This window comes from Onychostoma macrolepis, chromosome 10 (assembly GCF_012432095.1).
Source record: "Onychostoma macrolepis isolate SWU-2019 chromosome 10, ASM1243209v1, whole genome shotgun sequence".
NCBI classification, from domain to species: domain Eukaryota; kingdom Metazoa; phylum Chordata; class Actinopteri; order Cypriniformes; family Cyprinidae; genus Onychostoma; species Onychostoma macrolepis.
In genome coordinates, this window is record NC_081164.1 from 6677401 (window position 1) to 6701757 (window position 24357).

At 38.7% G+C, this 24357-nt stretch overlaps 2 protein-coding genes across 4 annotated transcripts; one reads left to right on the forward strand and one right to left on the reverse strand.

Moving 5' to 3' along the window:
* The first annotated feature begins 3066 nt into the window (after window positions 1-3066).
* Window positions 3067-18833, forward strand: LOC131547842 (chondroitin sulfate proteoglycan 4). 2 transcript variants are annotated; one of them, XR_009273032.1, is made up of 11 exons: window positions 3067-3346; window positions 4653-4816; window positions 5461-8979; window positions 9073-9546; window positions 10149-10325; window positions 10744-10942; window positions 11034-11165; window positions 11465-11640; window positions 14932-15109; window positions 15231-17420; window positions 17506-18833. XR_009273032.1 is itself a non-coding variant. In XM_058788544.1 (10 exons), exons 1-10 carry the CDS (start codon window positions 3262-3264, stop codon window positions 17312-17314), a joined length of 7188 nt encoding a protein of 2395 aa, XP_058644527.1. In that variant the 5' UTR covers window positions 3067-3261; the 3' UTR covers window positions 17315-18833. The 2 variants fall into 2 exon arrangements, 1 of the variants encoding a protein (XP_058644527.1); XM_058788544.1 differs by having other exon boundaries at window positions 15231-18833.
* On the reverse strand, window positions 4668-23732 carry snx18b (sorting nexin 18b). 2 transcript variants are annotated; one of them, XM_058788545.1, is made up of 3 exons: window positions 22143-23732; window positions 19878-20803; window positions 4668-4802 (listed from the first exon to the last, which is right to left on the reverse strand). In XM_058788545.1, exons 1-2 carry the CDS (start codon window positions 23584-23586, stop codon window positions 20556-20558), a joined length of 1692 nt encoding a protein of 563 aa, XP_058644528.1. In that variant the 5' UTR covers window positions 23587-23732; the 3' UTR covers window positions 4668-4802; window positions 19878-20555. The 2 variants fall into 2 exon arrangements, with proteins under 2 accessions (XP_058644528.1, XP_058644529.1); XM_058788546.1 differs by lacking the exon at window positions 4668-4802 and having other exon boundaries at window positions 20767-20803; window positions 22073-23732.
* Window positions 23733-24357: the final 625 nt, after the last annotated feature.

The following is a 24357-nucleotide window of genomic DNA, read 5'->3' on the forward strand; positions in this document are numbered from 1 at the left end:
TGCTAAGCGATAACTCTGTGTTTATAAATGGTTAAAATTCCTCTTTAAATATACATCAAAGAGAACATATCAGTATTAGCAGGAGCGTTTTCTGTCTGGTTTCAATTGTTTTGCTATTGCACAATCCCAGACTTATTCCAGAGGCCTGCTGTCTACGTACACTCCGGATACGGCCTGTCTCATGGCAGTCAGAGCTCCAGAAAAGTGGATTGTTATGCAATCTGGTGTCAGCCTACACCATGATCCACGAATAAAGTATGCATGTAGCCCAGTTACTCGGTCCAGAGCAGGCTTTTTCCATCCACTGCATATTGAAATAATTAAGAGTGTTTGGAGGCCGACACTGATCTGTCAAATCAGAACTTGTGGGTTCTGGAGCAGTCTCAGGGACACTGCATATTTGGTAATCTCTCGAAAAAGTAGGCCTTTTGGGGGGAAAAAAACTGTACCCTTCTTTTTCGTTATGCAACCATTTCAGGGTCAGTAATGAGTTTGAAACAACCCTACTTGCTCTTAAAACTTAGCGTTACTTAGTTAATGTAATGGGACCTGAATATTTCAACTGATTACATCGTTTGTTAAATGTAAAACTTGTGTAGTTAAAGGAACAGTTCACCCAAAAATGGAAATTTGCTTAAAATGTACTCACCCTCAGGCCATCCAAGTTGTAATTGCGTTTACTTGCTCATCAGAACAGATTTGGAGAAATGTAGCATTACATCACTTGCTCACCAATGGATCCTCTGCAGTGAATGGGTGCCGTCAGAATGAGAGTCCAAACAGCTGATAAACACATCACAATAATCCACAAGTAATCCACACCACTCCGGTCCATCAATTAATGTAATGTGAAGTGAGGAGCTGCATGTTTGTAAGAAACAAATCCATCATTAAGATGTTTGAATTTTAACACTACTGGTCAAAATATGAGTCCATAATCCATAATAACACTTCCTCCAGTGAAAATCCCCTGTTGTCCTCTCAAATCAAAATTCACCAACATATTTGGACCATTTTCACGTGTAAACAATGCTTCATCTGTGCATATTTCTTTCCTGATTCAGGTGAGACAACTGGGAGAAAGCAATATTATGTATTATAGACCTGTCTTAATGATGGATTTGTTTCTTTAAACATGCAGCTTTTAGCTTCACAAGATATTAACTGATGGACTGGAGTGGTGTGGATTACTTGTGGATTATTGTGATGCTTTTATCAGCTGTTTGGACTCTCATTCTGACGGCACCCATTCACTGCAGAGGATCCATTGGTGAGCAAGTGATGTAATGCTAAATTTCTCCAAATCTGTTCCCATGAACATCTTGGATAGCCTGAGGGTGAGTCAATTATCAGCTAATTTTCAATTTTAAGTGAACTATTCCTTTAAGAACATGCTTCAGCAAAGACATATTTACATTTGTCAAAATAATCCATACGTCTTTCCTGATGTAGCGGTTGATCTCCACCCACCACAGCCAAATTAATGGCAGTAAACACATGGCCCAGAACATGCTGCTCTATATCACAGGATACAGGCCTGGCTTGTGTTCGTTTGGAACAATTATGGACATTCAAAATTAAGTGAATCAGTCAACAGTTTCTCCAAACTGCCCCAGTGCTGACCTAGCTACGTTCTCTTCGCCTTCATTTGGATCCCGGCCACTTCACTAGCACTCAAAAACAACAGGTTTAAAGCTTTGGCAATAACAAACATGTTTTCCCTGAACGCTATTTATAAGAGTGTTAAGATGATTCAGTAGTGCAGCTGAAATAACAGAACTTTTATGATTTTTCATGTTAAAGAACACGGCAGATGGAACCCCATATTAAAAGACAGCGGAGTACACAGTTTAGCCAGACAATAGGGAGTCATTATGGACAGCAGTTGGATGCGAGTCAGAAATGAAAAAGTATTGGGGGGAATTTTGCCCCAGTTAGTTCAAATGTGGGAGAAAATGCTGCTTTTCTTTTTCTTTTTAAATGTGTTACCTAACATTTGCTTTTCTTGGCATATCTACTTATGGCTGGGTTCATTTTGGGCTTATTGCCTCTGCACACACCATAGTGAACTGTAGCTGTCAGATACACAGTCTGTATTTGCTGTTTGAGTTCCCTTAAAAATATATACAGAACTGTGGATGGTATCAGGTAATACTATGGTACTGAGTGATACGATATTTATATACTGTGGAATTACTCTTAAGTACTTGAAGGAATACCATCCCAGCTAGTACAGCTCCATTGTTTAAACACCTTAAAAAAACTAAACAAAAAAAAAAACATTTTATCATGGATATGTTGTATCTTATGTATGTTACAGTATATCTTCTTGTATGTGTATTTATATGATTAAAAAGAAAATATAAAGGTAACAATATGTCAATTTGGCCTACTTATTGTTGGGCAAATAATGTTACATTTAATAAAAAAAGTTCTTTACTCACACTGGCCTGAGAATAAAATGTATAATGTTAATATATATATAATGAGAGAGTTTCTAACCTATAACCTTAGTTGTGATCTGTGTGCAAAGGTGTTGTTTCAAAGGGATTAAGAAAATTCATACTAAATTATTATCTCGATAAAGACACGTGCTACGAAGGAAGCAATATTAGTTTTAACACTCACTGAAAAGGTGAGTGGGTTAAATTATGTTTTAACACGTTATACAGTGTGCTCGCGCCCCCTCGTGGTCATTGTAAAAATAAATAGACTACAAACGAATAAATCAGTAAACGCAGATGTTGAATTGATGTCTATTTTGTAATATGCTTATTTATTTTTATTTATTTCACTAAAATGATATTATTTATATACTAATATTTCTACTTATTTTTTTAATATCTACAATGATTGAAAATGCTGGTACTTTTAATGTATGCTATATTTATAAAACATGCAAATAAACAAGTAAAACATAAAACAGTCTACATACTAAAAAAAAAGAAAGATAAATAAGGATGACAAAAACGAGCCAGAACAGATTCTGCAGCTTTAAGATTTCAGAAGCTTTCATTACTGCTACTAAAGTACAAGCATACCGAATAATATGTTCTGAGACTGTGGTATTTTCCTCCGTGAGAGTTATGAATATGCATGAAGGGGCGGGGCAAGCCGACACACGCCAGTGACGTTGTTTAGATGACAGGTTTGCAGGTACAGTGATTTAAAGTTAACAATGTTTTAAGGTCGCGCAATGGACGTACTTTGGGATATATTAAATCAGTAAGACATTTAAATTGATCTGAAATGCTATGAAACATGTGGATTCACATTTCCTTTGAGCAAAAGTTTTTGTGGCGCGTGCTTGTGCTTCTCTCTGTGACTGGCGGAGAGGCTTTCGGAGGTGAGTGTCAGCAGACCACGAAATATATAATATAACATAATAATCTGCTTATATTTCTATTTTGAGACTAAAAGAACCTATAGTTTTGTTTTCAGTAGTTAATACATCTATAGTTTCGTCTCCGTTGAATTTCAGTTTGGCTTTAATTATTCAGTTGCTATGGAACGATTATTCATGTAAATTACATTAAATATAAACAATAATTCATAAACAACACATTTGGAGATAGTGACATGTAAGGAGTAATTAATACCTCACTGTACAAAGTCACTTCTGCACATGTCTGATATGGGATTAGATATAATCCGATCTGTCCAAGTTAATTTTGTTTACTTACAGCATGAATGGAAACGACCTCCCTCAATCCAAAAACAGATCTGCAGTTCGATGCATTTTTAAAAACATCCTTGCTAGAAAGATGAGATAATGTTGCTTTAAGCCTTTAAAAATATGAACCCCAGTTTTCAGCACTTAAATACTTTTATGAGTGTAATTCTTCTGTTTTGAAGTTATAAATAGACTGCTTAAAGTTATGTAAACATTAATGTGATGTATCTTTATCCCAGTGTCCATGCATTAGGATGGATGCCTTGGACACACTGTTTTTTGAATAGGTGTTCATGTTTGCTGCCACTTTGTGGTGCATGACTAGTTCATACAGTAACTTGGATATACTTTTACAATCTGTCCCTCACAGGTTGAATAATCAAATTTGAGCAATCAAATTATAAAAAATTCCCCGCCCTACTAACTCAGTATGGTTCATCGCCAGTCACTGTGCTAATCCCTATTGACTCCTTTGACACAGTGCTCTAGAAATTAAGCAGTACTACTGTGCTCCTAAAAGGCGTTCAGCACATTAAAATGCATTAATTGAATTCTGATAAAGCATTAGAGGGTTGCAGACACAACAGCACTTAGTCTAAACTGCATTAGGCACAGAGCAGCAGCTGTCACAAAGCTGTTCAGGCCAATAAAAACTCTTAATTTACTGGGGGCAACTCAGATACATACACTATGCAAGAATAGTCCATGCACTTATGAGGAGAAACAAAAGCTGAGGGGATGAAATTAAGTCATTTAAATGTGTGAGTTGTATTTCTTAAACAGCAAGACATATTGCCCTCTGGCATTTTTTGTTTTAAGGAATGTGTCCTTTGCCCTTACTGTTGTAAACTGCAAAATGGGAAAAAATGTGTTATGTTTATGTATATGCTCTATTATGCAATAGTATTATAAAACATGTGCATCAATAGGGGTTCTATAACAAAAAGAAAAACAAATTCAAGTACAAATTACTTTGCAGCTTCTTTCTACGGAGATGGGTTTGTGCATTTGAAAGCAGTTGAGTTGTCTAGTCAGACGTCGTTCCATGTACGGTTTCGAACCTCTGGACCCAGTGGCCTGCTGTTCTTGGCAGCTGGGGAGACGGACTTCCTCTGGGTGGGGCTGCATTCTGGCAGAGTACAGGTGATTAATTAAATGCATTACATTTAAATGATTTTACTAAAAAGAGATCTTTGTATACAACACTATTTATAGGTATAGACTTTATTGTAGTCTGTAATTTGATGTTATATATAGAGTATGTATCAATTTCAGTGATATGTCAAAAACAGAAAGAATATTTTAGCATAAGAAAACAGTACAATCATTGTCTGAGATCACTGCAGTTTTGCAACTGCTGTAAGAGGCTGAGATTACTTAGTGAAATGTTGCATATGTTGATCAGTTCAGATGAATCGGCTAAACTACAGTATGTTGAAATCTTATATGAATACTGAGCATAAACTTATTCCCATCTATGGCAGTTACATTCATCTGACTTGTAATAAGGTACACACTCAATGCAGATATTCTTTGCCCACAGGCAAAAACAAAAGGCAAGTGATTTCTTGTTGCTTCCAGACAAAAAAGGTCTGTTCATAGTCTAAACCTCCACATGCATCACTGTATTGACAAGTCTTTTCATGCTAAGAAATACTGACATGGCGACTCTGTTGCCTGCAGTTAATGCAGTATGAGGTTTTTTTTTTAGCAATACTGGGAGTAATTACCTTTTTAAAAGATTACTTCCTACATTACTATAAAGATCTTCTGTCCATCTCTGTCAGGTGCGGATTCAGCTTGGATCTGGGGAACGGACTGTTCGTTCTGAGAAGGGTTTCTCCTTGAATGATCTGACCTGGCATACATTAGAACTTCAACATGATAATGACAACATCACGCTTACTGTGGACAAAAACTCTATAACATCTGCTAAGATGCCAGGACCTGACTTTGAACTGGATGTCCAGGATGGACTTTTTGTTGGTGGTGTCGGGGATCTGGAAAAATCCTACCTCTCAGCAAATGAAACTCCTTTTGGCTTTCGGGGATGTTTGGATGAGGTTCTGTTCAATGAGCATAACCTCCTGTCCTCCTTTAGGCCTTACTCTGGATACAAAATGATTCATGAAGTGTCGCTTGGTTGCAGCCCACAGTTTTCAGCCACTGTCAACGATTCTATAAGTTTTTTCAGTTCCAAAGCATACATGTCCCTACCAACATGGGATGTACCCCAAGAGGGCGTATTTGAATGTGAACTGCATACAGTACATTCAGAGGGGATCCTTTTATACAGCTCTGCAGGAAACGGTAACTATTTTGCCCTGGAGATCCAAAAGGGTCACCTTGTTTCTATCATTAAAATGGGTGTAACCAAGACAGCATTGCGTTCCTTGATGGTCGTCAATGATGGGGCATGGCACATTTTGCGGCTCTATTTGTCTCCTTTGAATCTTCAGTTTACTTTGGGTTTGGAGATGCACAATTCTAGCTTTGGGATAAATGCCAGTGCGTTACAGTTTACTGGACCTCTGTTCCTAGGTGGGGTCGATGTCAGCACTTACACAGAAGTCCGCAAGAATGGATTGCTCTCTATGGTAGGGAAGCGTATAAGAGGAGGTTCGTTTAAAGGCTGTCTTAGGAATATCAGAGTCAATTACCAAAGGATGGGCCTTCCAAAAGCATTGGTCACCAAGGATATTTCTGTTGGTTGTGAACCACAAAAACAGCTTGCACCCAGTACCACAAGTCCATCAGTTATTACCATAGATTCAGAAAATATCACAGATGCCCTACCTGAGATGGAGAAGAAAAACTTCCTTTTACTCAAGGATTTGGAAGTTCTTGAAGGTGGACGGGCACCACTTGAGTCTAAACACATTAAGATTAATCTAGAGTTCCGTAAACTTGGGATCCGTCAGTCACAGATTATGTTTCGTGTTGAAGAGCAGCCTGTCCATGGGCAACTCAGACTGGATGTTGACCCTGATCTGGGTGAGAACACCTTCAGTATTCTGGATCTCTGGCATGGAAGGGTCATGTATGTCCATGGAGGATCTGAGGACCTACTTGACTTTTTCATGTTTTCCATCCTCACCAACAGCAAAAAGGAAGTGCCTAGCTTTCTCAAAGGGAACCGTCTGCACAGATTTAACATCAGCATCACACCTGTCAATGACGCTCCTGAACTCAGCCTTCCTGAAGGCAGTCTCTTCATTCTTCTAGAGCGCTCAAGACGTCGTATGAGCACAGATGTCCTCAGGGTCATCGACCCTGACAGTAACTCCACAGACCTGATGTTCTCAGTCCTTGGAAACCTGAATGATGGTTCAGGGTTTCTAGAGATCGAGGAACAACCGGGCAGAGCAGTTAACTCATTTTCCCTAAGTGATCTAGAGCAGGGTAAAGTGAGTTATGTTCACAAAGGTGTCAAGAACGCCAGAATGGCGATTAGGGTGAGTGATGGGGACAAGTTAAGCAACACAGTGATACTCAGGATCATCGCTGTTCCTCTAGAACACAAGGTTGCCAACAACACCGGTGTAGAGGTAACCCAAGGTGAAGTCACCTTTATTACTAACAAACATCTTGCTGTGCAAGTCAATGTTCCCAAACAAGCAGTGGACATTCGCTATGACGTCACAGTGCCACCAATCTATGGTGAGCTTCAAAGGCTGCATTCGAGTGGGCAGTGGAAGCAAACAAGCACATTTACGCAAAAACTTCTGGAAAAGGAGCGTCTGCGATATCTCAGCACCTTCCATGGGACGCAGCAAAGTAATATCACTGACAGTTTCAAATGCAAAGCCACAGTCGGCTCAGTCATTACGGACGAGTTGTTGTTTTCGATTAGAGTACGCTGGATTCGTTATAGAATCACCAGAAATAAGTTGGAGATAGATGGTGAACAGAAAGTCACATTGACACCTCAACAATTCCACGTTGTTACCAAGGGTGCAAGACTTTTGGAAAATGACCTTCACATTCGTTTATTGACATTACCAAGGAAAGGACATCTTCTTCTGAGTAATAAGATTTTAAAAAAGAACTCAACTTTCAGCCAAGATGACATTACTAATCACAAGTTGCAATATGAGCTCTTAGAAAGGCCAGCTGATGATACAAGAGACATGTTTCACTTTCAAGTATTCTCAAAATTTGCCCTGTCAGGGATTCATGAGTTCAGAATCAGTGTCAAAGCAGATATTCATAACATAATTTTAAAAAATCATGGACTTTCTCTCTTGGAAGGGGAGAGCAAGGTCATTACTAAGGCAATGCTTTTCTCAGAGACACCCAGCTCTAGAACAGTACACTACACTGTTACCAGCAGCCCTAAACATGGGGTACTGAAGAGAATAAACCTCTCTAATTCCTCCGCCAGCAGTGACCGCATAATAGAGTTCACCAATCTGGACATTTCAGAGGAACGCATCTTGTATGTCCATGATGATAGTGAAACCACCCATGATGCACTTACATTCCTGGCCTCTTTTGGCTCTCTGAAAAATAAGTCCCAAGGCACGGAGGGTACATTTAATATTTCCATCCAGTTGGTTAATGACCAGAAACCCATCCGTGTTGTGGATAAAGTTTTCCATGTGGTGCGTGACAGCCAGCGGTTGCTTACACTGGAAGATTTGTGCTACCATGATGCTGACACAGACTTTGATGACAAAGATCTGCTTTATACCAGACGAAAGATCCCTATGGGTGAGCTGGTCCTGGTAAATGACACCACACACAAGCTTTATCAATTCCATCAGCAGGACTTAGAAGAGAAAAGAGTGCTGTTCATTCACAAAGGGGTGAGTTATGGCCGCTTTGTCCTCTTTATATCTGATGGGAAGCACTACACATCAACACTACTTGAAGTGTCGGCCCATGATCCATTTGTTAAGGTGGCAAACAACACGGGTCTTTTGGTCCAGAAAGGCCAGATGGCCAGTTTAGGAGTTGCTAATTTCAGTATCTCCACTAATATGGATGTCAGGCATGATGAAGAAATGGTCTTTGAGGTGTTTCTACCACCAAGCCATGGGACACTTTACTGCAATGATATAAAAGCAAATACTTTCACACAGCATGACTTGAAGATGGGTCATGTAGTGTATCATCACGATGACAGTGAAATACTGGAGGACTTTTTTAACTTCACCAGCAAGGTTAAAGGCCTCCGTTTGGATGTAAGTGTGCCAGTTAAGGTGTACCTTGAGAGTCATCAGAAGCCTCCAAGAGTCATTCACAATAACCTAGTTGTGGTGGAAGAAGGAAAGCCTGTCAAAATCAACGAGGAAATTCTCCAGGTTAGTTTTGCTTTATTAAAATCATTTTCAGATAACTTGGTCATGAAATGTACACTATTCTCTATTTAATGTGTATATGTGGGTGTTTTCCAGGTCGTTCATGAGGATAACAAACCTTTTGAGATTGTGTATACTGTAAAGGTGGCACCCACCTACGGTTTTCTGCGGATATCTATGCTAGAAGAAGATCACTACCGTGGCAGTCAAGAGAATCCCATCCAAAGCTTTTCACAGGGTGATATCAATGAAGGGCATGTTCAGTATGTTCAAACCGAGCGTGGATATGTTAATGACTCCTTCTCACTTGACATAACAAATGGTGTTCTAACAGTCCGTGACCTTGTAGTCATAGTGGATATTATCCCCTTGCACATCCCACTAGAGGTGTCCAATATGACCCTGATAGAAGGTTCTTCTAAAGCTCTCACTCAGGATATCATCAAAGTTGTGAGCCAACACTTTCATGGACTCCAGATCTTCTATCTTGTAACCGAGGGGCCTCATCATGGACGAATTGAACACTCAAGGATCCCTGGTGTTCCAATTCCGTCTTTCACAAGGGCTCAAGTGAGTTTCTGTTCGTCACTTGTTTACTTTGTTTCTCTTCACTCCCATACAACAAAGGTTAAAACAAGGCAATATGTATAATCATTATGAAAGGATAATATATGACCCTGGACCACAAAACCAGTCTCAAGTGTCAATTTTTCGAAATTGAGATTTATACATCATCTGAAAGCTGAATAAATAAGCTTTCCATTGACATATGGTTTGTTAGGATATGGACAATATTTGGACGGGATACAACTATTTGAAAATCTGGAATCTGAGGGTGCAAAAAAATCTAAATATTGAGAAAATCGCCTTTAAAGTTGTCCAAATGAATTCTTAGCAATGCATATTACTAATCAAAAACGACGTTTTGATATATTTACAGTAGTAAATTTACAAAATATCTTCATGGAACATGATCTTTACTTAATATACTAATGATTTTTGGCATAAAAGAAAAATCTATAACTTTGACCCATACAGTGTATTTTTGGCTATTGCTACAAATATACCCCAGCGACTTAAGACTGGTTTTGTGGTCCAGAGTCACATATTCACTAGTAGTTTTATAATAAATGTTGTTACAAAAAAGAATTGTATTCTTTCTTTTGCCACAGGCTGAACAGGGATTCATATTCTATGTCCATGATGGAAGTGAGACCATGGCTGATAATTTTACAGTGGTGGCCAATAATACAGATATCCGGAAGCAAAGTTTGCCATTTGTGGTTTATGTTAATATAACACCCATAAATGATGAACCTCCAATTGTAACTGTCAACAGAATTCTCAAGGTGAGGTTTTTCCTTTAAGCTAATGTGTAATCTTCTTATATGTGTAGTCTTTGTGAAATTAAATTGTAAGTTATAAAACAAATATAAAACAAAAAGACACCAAACCAGTAAAACATGACTGCAAACTGGATTTTTCAAATGACAGATTTCATCTTCTTCCCACAGACCCAACAAATTTGAGCACTAGCACTAAAATAGTGGTACATTAATCTAATATAGATGGTTTGGCACGTATTGTTTTTCTATTTTCATCATGGAAAAAAGCACTGGTTAAAACCAGCTTAAACTTTGTGGAGGCCTAGACTTTAGATGCCCACTTTGGCCAGCAGGAGGCTCAGTAAACACATACAAAATAGCCTCTGCTGGAAAAAAATAGTTTCTATGACCAGAACTGACAGCATCATGTTTCTTTCATTAGGTGTGGCAAGGTTCTGTGACCGAGATAACCACTGAAGACCTCAGTTCTGAGGATCCAGATTCTCCTCCTGAGAGCCTAGAATTCATCATCACTCCGCCAAGTAATGGGCATCTAGCCCTGAAGAGCGCCCCCTCCAGGCCTGTTCTGAACTTCACCCAAGAGCATATCAGTCATGGCCAGCTGGTGTTTGTACATAGTGGTTAGTTTACGTTATATAAAGTGCCCATAAGATTTGATAACCCATTTTCCTTTGATCTCTCAGTAGGTCTGTGGTATTTATGTTTTGACAGGTGCCCTGTCAGGAGGATTTCACTTTCAAGTCAATGATGGGCTGAACTTTGCTCCAAGGCAAATCTTCAGTGTTGCAGCCCAATCTCTGGTCATCAGCTTAGAGAAAAATCAAGAGCTCAAAGTTTTCCCAGGTTTGATTTTATTGTGCTTTATAGAAAATTCAGGACTTCTCTGTTGTCGCTTTCTTCAAATAAAACTCAAGTGATATTTTGTACTGCTGTTAATGCTATACACTTTTTAGTAGAAAGGCGTAAGTAAGTATGCCGTTCATATGAAGCAATAGGGTAGCAAAATAACAAGATATTGTAGCAGACTGCAGCAGCTGGACTGGATTGTAAAAAGTGAAACTCAGACTAGCCTAGTGATTGAAACAGTAATGGTACAGTTGTCTGTGTGATGTAAAGGATGTATTTCCTGTATCCTTCTACAGGGTCTTCAAAGTTAATCACTGAAGATGAGCTGCTGATAATTACAAATGACTTTGATGATATTTATGGCAATCGCACGATCACATACACTGTGACCTCATCTCCAAGATTTGGCAGCCTGATTTGGAAACAAGATGAAAATTCCACAGAAGAAATCTCATCCTTTACCCAAAACATGGTATTTATTAAATCTGATTCTGAGTTTAGTTGGCTGATGTTAAAATATGTACTTATTTTCAAAAGAATGGAAGTGTTCTTCAATTCCAGAGAGGAATTGGTGCAGGATAGGTGCATTGCTAAGACAAAAGCAAACTACTTTTGAACTAGCGAGTTCTGCTAATGTTTAATATTTTAAATGCTCTACCACAGATCTCATTCAGCATACACTCTTAAAAATAAAGGTGCTTCACGGTGCCATAGAAGAACCTTTTTGTCTAAATGGTTCTATAAAGAACCTTTAACATCTGAAGAACCTTTTGGTTTCACAAAACGTTCTTTGTGGCGAATTATAAAGATTATAAAAAGGTAAGAAAGAGATGGTTCTTTAAAAAGCCTTTGATTGAATGGTTCTTCGTGGAACCAAAAATGGTTCTTCTATGGCGTCGCTGTGAACAACCTTTTAAGCACCTTTATTTTTAAGAGTGTAGATGTTTTGAAGATATATATGATTTCAAGGATGTTTTTCCATGTTAAAACAATACAATTTTATGTAACATTATTTGAGCATAACATTAAGTTTTTCTGACAGAAATTGTATTGTGACGTATCTGTATAGCCAACAACTTAAAGTATTAGTTCACTTTCAAACTACAATTTCCTGATAATTTACTCACCCCCATGTCATCCAAGATGTTTATGTATTTCTTTCTTCAGTCGAAAAGAAATTAAGGTTTTTGATGAAAACATTCCAGGATTTTTCTCCATATAGTGAACTTCAATGGACTCCAAACGGTTGAAGGTCAAAATTACAGTTTTAGTGCAGCTTCAAAGGGCTCTACACGATACCAGACGATGAACAAGGGTCTTATCTAGCGAAATGATCGGTCATTTAAAAAAAAATAAAACAAATTATATGCTTTATAAACACAAATGCTCGCCTTGCTCTGTTCTGTGATGCGCGTTCAGGACTTCACGTAATATGTAATTATGTTGAAAAGGTCACGCTTGAGAGGTTTGTGTCGCCGCCGTGTCCTCCATCTGCCTAATTTCCTCCTCTGTGTATTCCGGTTCAAAAAGGTATGGAAGGGCGAAAACCTTTTAACTCCCTTTTTTTTGTAAACGGCGCTTGACTTAGTATTTTCACGTTCAACTTGTAAACACTGACTCGGTACTTCCGCCTACGTCAAGGGTGACCTTTCAACGTAATTACTAGTGCTGTCAATCGATTAAAAAAATTAATCGCGTTAATCACAGTCATGGACTGTGATTAATCATGATTAATCACAAATTTAAAATACTAGGATTCACCTGTAAATGTGTTGAAATAAAGAAATGCATGACAAACTAGTTTAAGGAAACAGAAACTTTCACACTTCCGCCAGGTATGAAACATAATCATTATTATTCTTTTGTTGTTATTCAGCCATTATCAGCCTTTAAACTGGCAATAAAACGTTTACCAAGCCACATCGCTTCAATCCCAGTATACATTTACCTAACTATTATCAAAAGTATTTCTAAATAAATACAACAAAACATTTTCTTGCGATCTTACGTGAAGTATTATGACAAAATGCATTATGAAGAAGAATTGGACCTGTTCTGCAGGTGCATTAAAGCTAACATTAGCATCATGCTACATAAGACAATTTATGAGATTAATAGTGCACTTTTACTCAGAACTCACTTCAAACCACCATCGAGGGTTTGTAATAACTTCCTTTTACGATCACATGTGGAATTTGGTCGTTTACTGTTGTTAAAATATGCTATTTATAGTCTTTTATATTGCTGCACAAATTAGCATTTCAGATGTACACATTCAACTCAAGAGAATCACATACAGACCATATCTATTGTAATCATGTGTTTATTTTCTTATATGATCTATAGTGGCTGTTGTCATGTTTATTTCTGCTGTGTAAAAGCCTTAACATGTATGCTCTGCTGAAACTCACGTTGTTTGTGATGTTACAACCGCCTCTCCGTTCAGGAATGTATCCCAAGTTGCCAGGGATACATTCCAAGTATAATACACATTAGTAAAAGGATCTATTTTAATTTTTATTTGTCTATATACACTTTGGGCGGCCGAGGTACATTATAAAACAAGCCTAAAAAAAAAAACCCCGCAACCCACGACTCTGTAGTTTTTTCCCGCGACTGTATTTTCAAAATAGCCCACTTGTGCCGCTGCCCTGGCAACACTGGTTCGCTGTACCCTCATCACACAATGATAGATAACCTTCCGCGCTGCGATGACAGGAAGAAGTTGGGGTCAAACCTTATCAAATGATTAATTTGCGTTAAAAAATATTAACGCGTTAACGTTGACACCCCTAGTAATTATGCATCGCAGAACAGAGCAAGGCGAGCATTTGTATTTATAAAGCATAAGACCCTTATTCATCGTCTGGTATCGTGTAGAGCCCTTTGAAGCTGCACTGAAACTGTAATTTTGACCTTCAACCATTTGGAGTCCATTGAAGTTCACTATATGGAGAAAAATCCTGGAATGTTTTAATCTAAAACCTTAATTTCTTTTCGACTGAAGAAAGAAATACATAAACATCTTGGATGACATGGGGGTGAGTAAATTATCAGGAAATTTTAATTTGAAAGTGAACTAATCCTTTAAGCAAGTCTGTACATGACTGCTGTATGTCATTTTCATGACGTCATCATATCTGCAGCCCAAATAATTTTTTTTGGCATCACAATTTTTGTTTGTTTGTTTTATATAAAGTTGAACCTATGAAAATGGTTTTAAAAAGCACATGGCGCCATAGTTTCATCACATTATAGTGTCACAATGTCCGTCTTTGTGCAGTTACTCAACTATAGTTGAGTGAGTTGATGAAATGCTTAGATGACATGAAGCGACCCGTGGTTAGCTGCATTGAAAACACATGAGCACACATATCCTACAAGTTCAAGGGATTTTGTCCACAAAACATTATTTTATTATTTTACATACGTTATTTTAACTTAAGCATTGCAGATTTGCTTTTGTGCAAACGAGTACTTTAGGAATTCTTGAATATTATTGCTGTTACTGTGGCAGCCAACAACAGCACAGCTTTACCCTGCACACATTTTTATATTTAGTTATGCAGAAAACGTTTCAGTTAAATTCATTCAGTCAATCTTTACACCATTTTAACATGAATTTCTATGGAGATGGGAACACAAGAGCATCCAAATGGAAGTTAGAATCCATCATGACGCCGCTCATAGGTTACTCAGGAAAAAGGTGGATATGATCATTCTAACTTCTAAATAAGCTAAATGACTTTATGTGTTATTTTAGGTGAAAGAACGTGCTGTGCTGTATGCACAGACTAAACCCGTTTCATGGACCACTACAGATTCCTTCACCTTCACTGCGTCATGCCCCCCAGCATTCCTCCAAGCTCATACCTTTAATATCCACATCTCCTATGAAAATACAGGCCCGGAGCATAGGAGTGCACTCTTAACAAATACTGGTAATGATTTCTGACTTCAGTTTTTTTTTTTGAAAAACAGTAAAAAAAATAAAAATAAAAATAAAATATATATATGATTACCTTTACATTAACAACACTAACATTCATATTTGTTATTTAGGTGCTGTTGTCGCTGAGGGTAGTAGTGTTCTCATTGATAAATCAAAATTGGATGCCGCAAACGTTTTGGGAAAATTAGATGAAGCGGAACGTAATTTCTATGAGGTCTGGTATGAAATCACCTCTCCACCCCACCATGGTACAATTGTTGTAGGTGAAAAGAACCTGACACATGAAAGACCAAAGTTCTCTCAATTCAACCTCCATAAGCATGGAATCATATACGTACATGACGACTCAGAGACCACTCATGATAACTTCACCTTTGACGTGTGGCTAATCCCCAATGGAAAGCCTGCTCAACGACCTCAGAATACAGATTATATAGTATCTGAAGTATTTAACATCACTGTGACCCCTGTTAATGACCGGCCTCCTGTGCTCAAGACAGGATCCCCTCGACTCAAAGTAGTCAAAGGGGACACTGTGACCTTGGATCCTGAGAACCTTTATGTGGAGGACCAAGACACTCCACCTGAGGAACTTTATTATACTGTAATCAGCAAGCCCAAAAATGGCTTCCTTGCTTTGGAGGGTCAGCTCAATAAGTCTATCAGCACCTTCACCCAAGCTGATGTAAATCAAGGAAGGGTGCACTTTGTACAAAAAGGGGAACTCTCATCAGGGGTCATCTACTTCAACATCACTGATGGATTCCACAGACCACTCTACAAGCTCTTCAGTGTAGAGGTAGAGAATATCACTATCAGTGTGGTCAACAACACCGGACTTACTCTATTGCAAGGCCAGACCACAGTGACTCTGACATTTGAGAACCTGGCCGCAGTGTCCAATGAGAGACATGCATCCATTAAGTATTTAGTTACAAGCCCACCAAGTCATGGGAGTGTCATGGTTATGGAAGAACGGGTCACACACTTTGACCAAGAGGACCTGCACACGGGCAGAGTATTTTATAACATGAGTGACCTGTCATCCCCTCAAGACTGCTTTGAGTTCATGGTCTTCACATCTGAGAGTAACCTGACCAACCAGGTGGTCAACATCACAGTCAAGCCACTGATCCACCTTGGAGAGCATGTCAGGATCCCAGATGGCATCCCAGTGAAGCTACGAAAGGATGTCCTGGATGCAACAGAATTGGCCTCTCTTAGTGCTAGCGATCCCATTTTTGAAATCCTCGAGCCGCCGAAACATGGAAAGCTAGTCAAAGTCACATTTGACCTTGGAGGAGCCTCTCACTCGGTGGAGTCCTTCTCATTCAGGGATGTGGAACAAGGCAGAGTGGCTATTGAGGAAAACATCAACTTCCATGGCATTTATGGCAACACAACAGCACCCAGGTACAACATCACAGCGGTCCATCCACTTAATGACTCATTTGTTTTCCTTTTGAAGGCAGCCAACGTCCAACCTGCCATGGGCGAATTTGTGTACCTAGTATTACCTTATGACCCCATTACAGGGAAGCATATGCTTTCAGAGCCGACCAAGATGCCGATGTTGAACAGAACAACAAATGCTATGCACCCTCCATCTCACATAGATCCATCAACAAGACCACACAGGACTGCTTCAAAGCTAAAACCTCGACACCGCTGGGGGAACCACACACGAAGCAGATCCACAGTTCCTCACGTGCCCCGTACCACTATGAGCAAGTTGGACCCCTCCCCGAAAAATACTTTGGTGAGGATGGAGTCTTTACCGAGACCTGCATCTGATCCCCTGCTCATCATCCTGCCACTTCTGGCCTGCCTCCTCTTGATTGTTATTCTTGTGGTTCTCATACTTGTCTTCCGGCACCGCAGGGAAAAGCGGGCCCACCCGGCAATGATACAGGATCTGACAGGGAACCCTGGTGAAGATATTTTAGCCAGAGGCCCGTATTTGGGTCAGCCTGAGAGAAGTCTCACTGTTCCTTCGGTTATAGTAACCCCTCTCACTCCGAGTTGCCCGGATAGTCCTGTTTTACAGGAAATACATGATGCAGCCTTGGTGCCAGCAATTGAACAAGCTGTGTCTCCATTTCTACTTTGCACATGGAATCCACTTAACCCTGATTCTGCCCAGCAATGTTCACCAGCAATACCACCCCTTAAACAAAACCAACACTGGGTTTGACTCAACTCTTTTTATCACATCCAGATGTTGCTTGAACCAATTTTTTGAACTATCATTGTGCATGACCATCATCGGAGACAAATCATAGCATTACTGGCAGAAGAAAGTAAGCTTCTAAGTTTCATACCATACATTGAGAAACTTAAATATCTAATCATACTCTTGCTGACATTTGGTTTTTAACCTTGCAGACTCTGAAGGTCTCTTGGCTTAGTATCAAGGGAAAGATCGCCAAATAACTACAATTTTAACATTAATTTTTTATGTTAATCTTATTGTTTCAGTTTTGTCCAGCCACAGCTTAGATGTTTTTGTGGTTTTGATATTTTTTGTTGTTGTTTTGTTTCTTACAAAACACAGATGGCCACTAAATCTTATTACAGAGTCAGAATATTTTGCAGTTACATTTTCCAGTATACATTGCCAGACAAAATGTGCAAAAATTGTACCTTCAGCTTGTCACTGGGCAGGACCCTCAAAGGTACACTTAAGGTACTAATATGCACCCTTTATGGGTAGATAAGGTACAAAGGTACACCTTTGAAGGTACTACCCTAGTGACAAACAATGGGATTTTGCACATTTCTTTGATAATGTGCTATGGATAGAACAAATGAACAATGTTTAATTCAGTTCACTGAATACAGTATAAACCAAATGTTATCATAAATTTAAATCCTTTGCCACATTTTAGAGGTCAAACACCACAAGTGTTTACATCTAATGGTCTTGGTTTTATAAAATACTGATATAGGTCACTATTCTACTTAACCCTTCATGTAGTAACAATACGTTATTGTTTTAATGATTATAGCATTGCTTAAATAATAAAGTATTGTTATTACATGTAAGGCTACAGGTAAGTGAAATAGGGAAGGTAAAGTTTAATTCAGTTTATTTGTTATTATATAAAGAGAAAGATATAGAATAACTACTACTTCTTTCACAGTTTCTCTCTAAATGGTTTTCAGAAAGCACTATAGCTTCATGCTGTACCCTAATGCCTTATGTTTATTTATATGGTCACATTTGCTGTAAACAAAGTCTGTCAGAAAGTAATGAAATTGAAGAGAGAACTGAAACTGCTCAAAGGTGCATTTTAAAGAAGTGTCTAAAATTAAAATATTACGCTGACCACAAAAACAAAACCACCCTCAGAAATATTGCACCATAATTTTTACATTCCTAGCAAGGTGGCATTAGCAGGAGATACAACAGAAATGTGCTGATACTGACAATCTGTGTTTGTTATCTTGTAATACCTATAATTTACTATGGGCTACAGATTTATGAATGTTTACATGTATGTGTGTATTTATGTCTGTGTGATAGAGAAAGTATCTCTGAGTTAGATGCATCAATGTAAAAATGATTGTCATGTATAAATCTATGAAATAATAAAATGCTTTTTTTAATATAATACTTTGGCCAGTTTTGAAATGTAACAAAAGAATATTTATGATTAATACAGTATATAACATATATTAGTGTAGTTAGGGTTAGGGTTGAATTGCATTACATTACTGGTAATTAATATAGCACAAAATGTTGATATGAACAGTGGTTCATAAAAACACAAATGAACAGTGTAGTCATTCTTTTTCTCCTTAGCATTGTTTTATGCTCAATATGTGTGGGCTTGTTAGTGATCAGGGTGTGGGAATAAATTCTTCATGATTAAGGACCCAAGTGTGTGGAAAGAGAAGCCTAACTTTAGCTCTGATAAATAATTCAAGCGCAGTGAGAGATTGACTGCTCCGGGCAGCTCTGGTTTTTCTCCCTACTAAGCACAGAAACTAATAATGGTACAATCTCCTTCAAGAGCTAGGTCATTTGATTGGAGCTCTGAGGCCTGAGTATGCTGATCTTCCTTGATGGTTGATTATGTTTCAATTTTTATTCTTTTTCAGCAGTTCTTAAAACATTTTTATATGACGGACCACTTAAAGAGTAAAACAAAAATTGTGAAACCCCTAATAACTCAAATCTACGGAGCCCCGCACATGACATGCAAGAAAAAAATAATAAATTGTGCACACGATTACTAGTTCGTTCCCTCGATTTCCGATTCCCTACTATTTTTTTTCTGCATGTCATGTGCGGGTCTCCGTACAAATCTCATGTGGGGCTCTCATTGGTCATCCTTTTTACCAGTTTGTTTTTGTTCTTCTTTAAAATGAACTAGACCACTACTGTTACTGAATTTACACAAGCCAACTATTCTCAAGCTAAAAATTTGGAATAAACACTACTGATAATATAACTGTTAGACTGACCTGTAACAGTTATATTATAAAATTTTTATAATGGTTTTGTTAAACCAGCCAATAACATCTGGCAGACTATTGGGAATCTTTCACGGACCACCAGTGGTCCAGAGTTTGAGAACCGCAGCTTCATTTTTAAAGTTTCACTTCAATTTTTCTTGCTCATACAGCTGGTAATGGTCTTGAGCTCTTAAAATGTATCCACTAAGCTCTCATTTGCTGTACTTAAACTAATTAAAATACTTCTGTTGTAAAAAAGTCTAAACTGAATAATGAAAGTGCTGGTAAACTAGTACCGTGAGGGATCCTCTCTGCCTCGTCTGGAATGTCCTCTAGATAAAGAGGGTTCAGCCCATGTTTTCTAGGTCATTGTTCCTTTGCACTTCTCCTCCAGGGCTGAGAAACTGTGTCTCGTCTTTCTCTTGCAAGCTCTTAATGTAAAACAGACACAGGGCTCTCCTTCAGAGCAAATTAGATAAAGGTTAATAAAATATAACTTGCAGAGACTGACAAGGATCATAAACAACCGTACTTGACAGACCAACACAATAAGACATTCAAATGCATAATGTATCTTTATATCTGTATTATAATTCATTGGAATCAGAGGGCAGTTCAGAAGACACAAATGCCTTTAATTAACATCACCACAGGTCCATGTCCATGGAATGAGTCCATTGACAGAATCGTCTCAGTACAGGATACGTAATTAAAATGTAATCTTAAAATTGTGGTTATGTTTCAAGGGTTTCAACTCAAATCAATTATGACTGTTATGTATAAACAGATTATATAGTATTCTACATTTTAAGGACCATTGTCAATTTCTGACACACATTGTCATCATTTATTGTTCTCAAAGCCACCCCAAACACTACTACAAGACAGTAAGTGTACTTTCATGAGTCTATAATAAAAAGGCTGCTTATTCGTTTTATTTCAGTTCTCTCACAACACTGTGGGAATGTAACATCCTAAGCCTGATCATACATGTCCAAGGCTTCCTCCAACTTGCCTGTGATTTTCTGAAAGAAGATGATCTGCTGCTGTAAGAAATGCTGCATCTGTGCCTTGAAGTCACGTACACGTACGCGATGAAAGTGCTGGATCTCAGCTAGCGTAGCGCAGGAGATGATGTTGCAGCGGTCGTGGATGCCTCCACCTGCAATGCCATCTTTTTCCTCCCCATGTTTCTGGCTCTCCTTGGCCTTAGTGAGGGCTCCTGGAGAAAGACAGAATGCAAAAAAAAAACAAAAAAACAAGGAAAGCAATGGTTTAGTTAAAGTATTAAAATCTACAACACCCAATCACATCTGCAAAAACACACATGCACTCTTTTGAACACATTAAACTGCAAGCTCAGACCAGTGAGGCTTCTGATTTATGGCTTACAGCTTCCTTTGGAATTTCTCAAGGAGAAATCAATATTCCCTGTGCACTATCTTGAAATGAACTCTTATTAACGTTCTTATTTCACATTCCTGGTCTTATTGAGCAGGATTCAGTGCATTTGTATTCCAAATAAAAAAATGTGATAACTTGCTCTGCCTCTGAAACAATATTTCGTTTTTGCATCTGGCTTCACAAATACCTTCTGCTTTTCACTCCTCCATTCTGATATGCAACGCCTACTTTTCATGATCCAATCAATTCCAGATGGAAAAAAATCCTGGCCTACATTTTTTTCTCACCAAATATCACGTTTCACCCTGGGATATTTCTGATTACGGAAGTAAAATAAGTTGTTAATGTAGTTTCACGTCGACGTTAAGAAGACAATCACATACAGTACATAAAATGTTTAGTCAAAAGATGTGTTTTTACATCCAAGGCATCAAAATAACTATATCTGTGTGTTAAAATGTAGTGTAAACGTTCACAGCTACCCTGTGCTGGGGCCCTAAGCTTAGGATTAGAGCCTTCAACACAAAAGCTTTCCCAGCATCAGTTGTTTTATGTAGACGAGCAATTTCTCATACAAAACCGCGTTAACTATTTGCATCATATAAACCCAGAGATATGATTCTACAGAAAAGAATGACATCAGTCAATTTCATGTCACAGTAAAGGAAAAACTGATTAGTCAGAAGTATACACTTCCCCCACTAAAGGGATGTGGGAATTACAACAGCATGGCGTCATTCCACCATACCAACACACATCTCAAGCTGCAAGAGCTAGCAGGCCTCATATGCTCCCTCTCTCTCAAACCAGGGAAAAATCAGGACATGTCATTTGACATACTGCTGAGAACCCGTTGCTATGTGCCATTTGCTATTAGGTATAAAAGTTCATTAATCCAAAAAGCAAACCGTTTTAGCAGCTAGAACACCATCCATCCATTTCAGTATGAATAAGTTTCATGAAATAGCAGTTTATGACTCTGATTTAGGTTTCCACTTAAATATTTATTTGACGTATGGTGGGTTGACTGGATAGTGCATCGATTCTTTAAGCTGATGGCATGCACATAAACTACTGACCTACTGACCTATATTCATTTTATGGCATGCCATTCTGACGAGTGGTATTTGAGCAAACACATGAGAAAAATCCCAAACCTTTCTGAACATGGATAATGTCTGGAAAGTTTGCAAGATGGCCCTGGTAAATCGCTAAAAGATCGGAAATTGGCTCCAAATCCTGACGGGGCTGCTCTGCAAAGAAATCCCCAATGGTCTCATAGACTTCTCCAGTGTGCGCCATGGCCTTGTTTAATGGCACTGAATATACTTTCTGGTCGAATTCAAAGGCCTGACTTAGAAGTCTGAAAGCCTGTCCAACTCTCTGATATTCCTTTTTAAAACCAGTGATCTGCTTTCTGGCAAATTCGTTAATAGTGACGTTGAGCTGTATGATGTTTTCGTCCATTTTTTTGGTGAATGTTTTGAAACCATCTACGTTGCTCTCCACCTCTTGTAAGTCAAGCGGTAAAGCTGGAGGACAGATAGTGAGGAAGAAGTTAGCACCGACTAAGTCGTCCTTCTCGGCCTTTCGCTTGCCTTGCTTCCAAGCTTTTTCGTCATTGCTGCTGCAGGTAAGAAAATGCTGGAAAACGTCACACTTAGATAAAATAGGATGACTTGTCATGTGGTTCATCCACCATATTAAACCTTTTCTCCTCTTTGAAATGAAATCCTCTTCGAATCGACCCGTGGCTTGTTTTTCAGGCAAGTGAGGAACCGAAATGACAGGGAATTTTTCTACAAGTCGCGCATAAAGCCAGTCAAAGTGCTTGTATCTTCTATTCACCTGGCTTTGAGTATGACTAGGCGTGAGTCCGTAGGACATATAGCTCTTCATGCCTTTGAATTTGGTCTGTTTTGTAGGGTCGTCAATAGTGCAAGTGAATGGATACGGGTTCTCTTGCCATTCCGGACCGTATTGGCCCATAACCACAATTATTTTGTCTCCATCTCTGACCAAACCTGAAGCTTCACCCAAAACGAACGCCTCACCGCCTGACTTTACAAAGGTTGAAAACCTATTGAGGTTTTTCCCAACTGTTCCTGTGCTTTTGGACTGTTGTGCACTACCACGTCGAGAAGCTGAGGTGCTTGTAATGGGATATCCCGCTTGATTCCCGCGTTTTTCAGGTGTTCCTCCGTGTTCATCCGTCGTTACGCTGTCTTCCCAGTCATCGTCCCAATCCTCGTCGCTTCCCTGGCTCGTCTGAAAACTGTGTCGCTGTGGCTGAAGATGTCCCTGGTAAACAGCAGAATGGGTGGGAGTCGATTCGTTTGAGGTGTCCCTCCTCTGAGGACTAGTTTGGCAGTAATAGTCCTGACTGGCGGATGTCCCGTTACCGTGTAGTGATGTGTCAGTCGTTATAATCTCCACGTATGATGCAGGGAAGAGTCCCGTCTCACCTCTGCTGTTCGTGCCCTCCAACCAACCATCGACAACCTCTTCACTGCACAGAGTTAGGAGTTCACTCTCTGTCACAGAGATCTCGCCGGGATTTTCAGCGATAAAGTCGTATAAAGCTCTCGCTCTGAGCGCCATAGTTGTGTGGAAACGCTTTGTAAACTCAGTTTACAAAGTTACAATGCACTCTCCTCCGCGCCGTCCCGTTAAATCAACCTCTTCGGGAATTTACGCTCTCTGTATTCTACCAAAACTCGTCGAAAACTTTTGAAGACATTATCCCGTGAAAACAGTTTGAAATTCCTCTCAGAAGAGTATTGAAAAGTGGGTTTTGTGTACGCCTGCCTCTCTTCGCTGAGTGCGCTCTGTGGTCCAGGGCAGAATAATCGAGGGTGGAGCCAATCAGAATAATCAGCCCGGGGTAACAAATAAACCCCGATACCCCTTCAAGGAGCAACATGACTGACTGTAGCCAGCATAGTCTTTTTCTTATGAAAGACATGTAATCTTATATATCCTTATATATGATTATTAACGCATCGTTACATTTTTATAACAACTTTGTTATCATGATATAATGACCAGTAGCCTATGTATAGCACAATCACTACCAGTATTTATTTATAACTATTAGAATGTTCACTAATATTTTTAGAATGTTAACTGAATACTGAGTAAAAAAAACAAAAACTTTCTCTTGTACTTTATATATATATATATATATATATAAAAAGCTAAGTATGTATAGCAGTATCGGTATCAGTAATTATTTATAACTAGAATGTTCATTCATATATATATATTTAACAATTTTAAACAGTTTTTTGTTTAACTGTTAACTGAATACTTAATAAATCATATTTCCAAGAGTAACATCTTTTTCGCTTGTACTTTGCAAAAAAAGAAAAA

Coding starts and splice junctions, on each gene's coding strand:
- LOC131547842 (XM_058788544.1), top strand. CDS start 3,262: ATGTGGATTCACATTTCCTTTGAGCAAAAGTTTTTGTGGCGCGTGCTT. Junction 10,326..10,743: donor CTGTCAACAGAATTCTCAAG/GTGAGGTTTTTC, acceptor TTCTTTCATTAG/GTGTGGCAAGGTTCTGTGAC. Junction 11,166..11,464: donor AGAGCTCAAAGTTTTCCCAG/GTTTGATTTTAT, acceptor ATCCTTCTACAG/GGTCTTCAAAGTTAATCACT.
- snx18b (XM_058788545.1), bottom strand. CDS start 23,586: ATGGCGCTCAGAGCGAGAGCTTTATACGACTTTATCGCTGAAAATCCC. Junction 20,804..22,142: donor CATTATCCATGTTCAGAAAG/GTTTGGGATTTT, acceptor GTCTTTCTCCAG/GAGCCCTCACTAAGGCCAAG.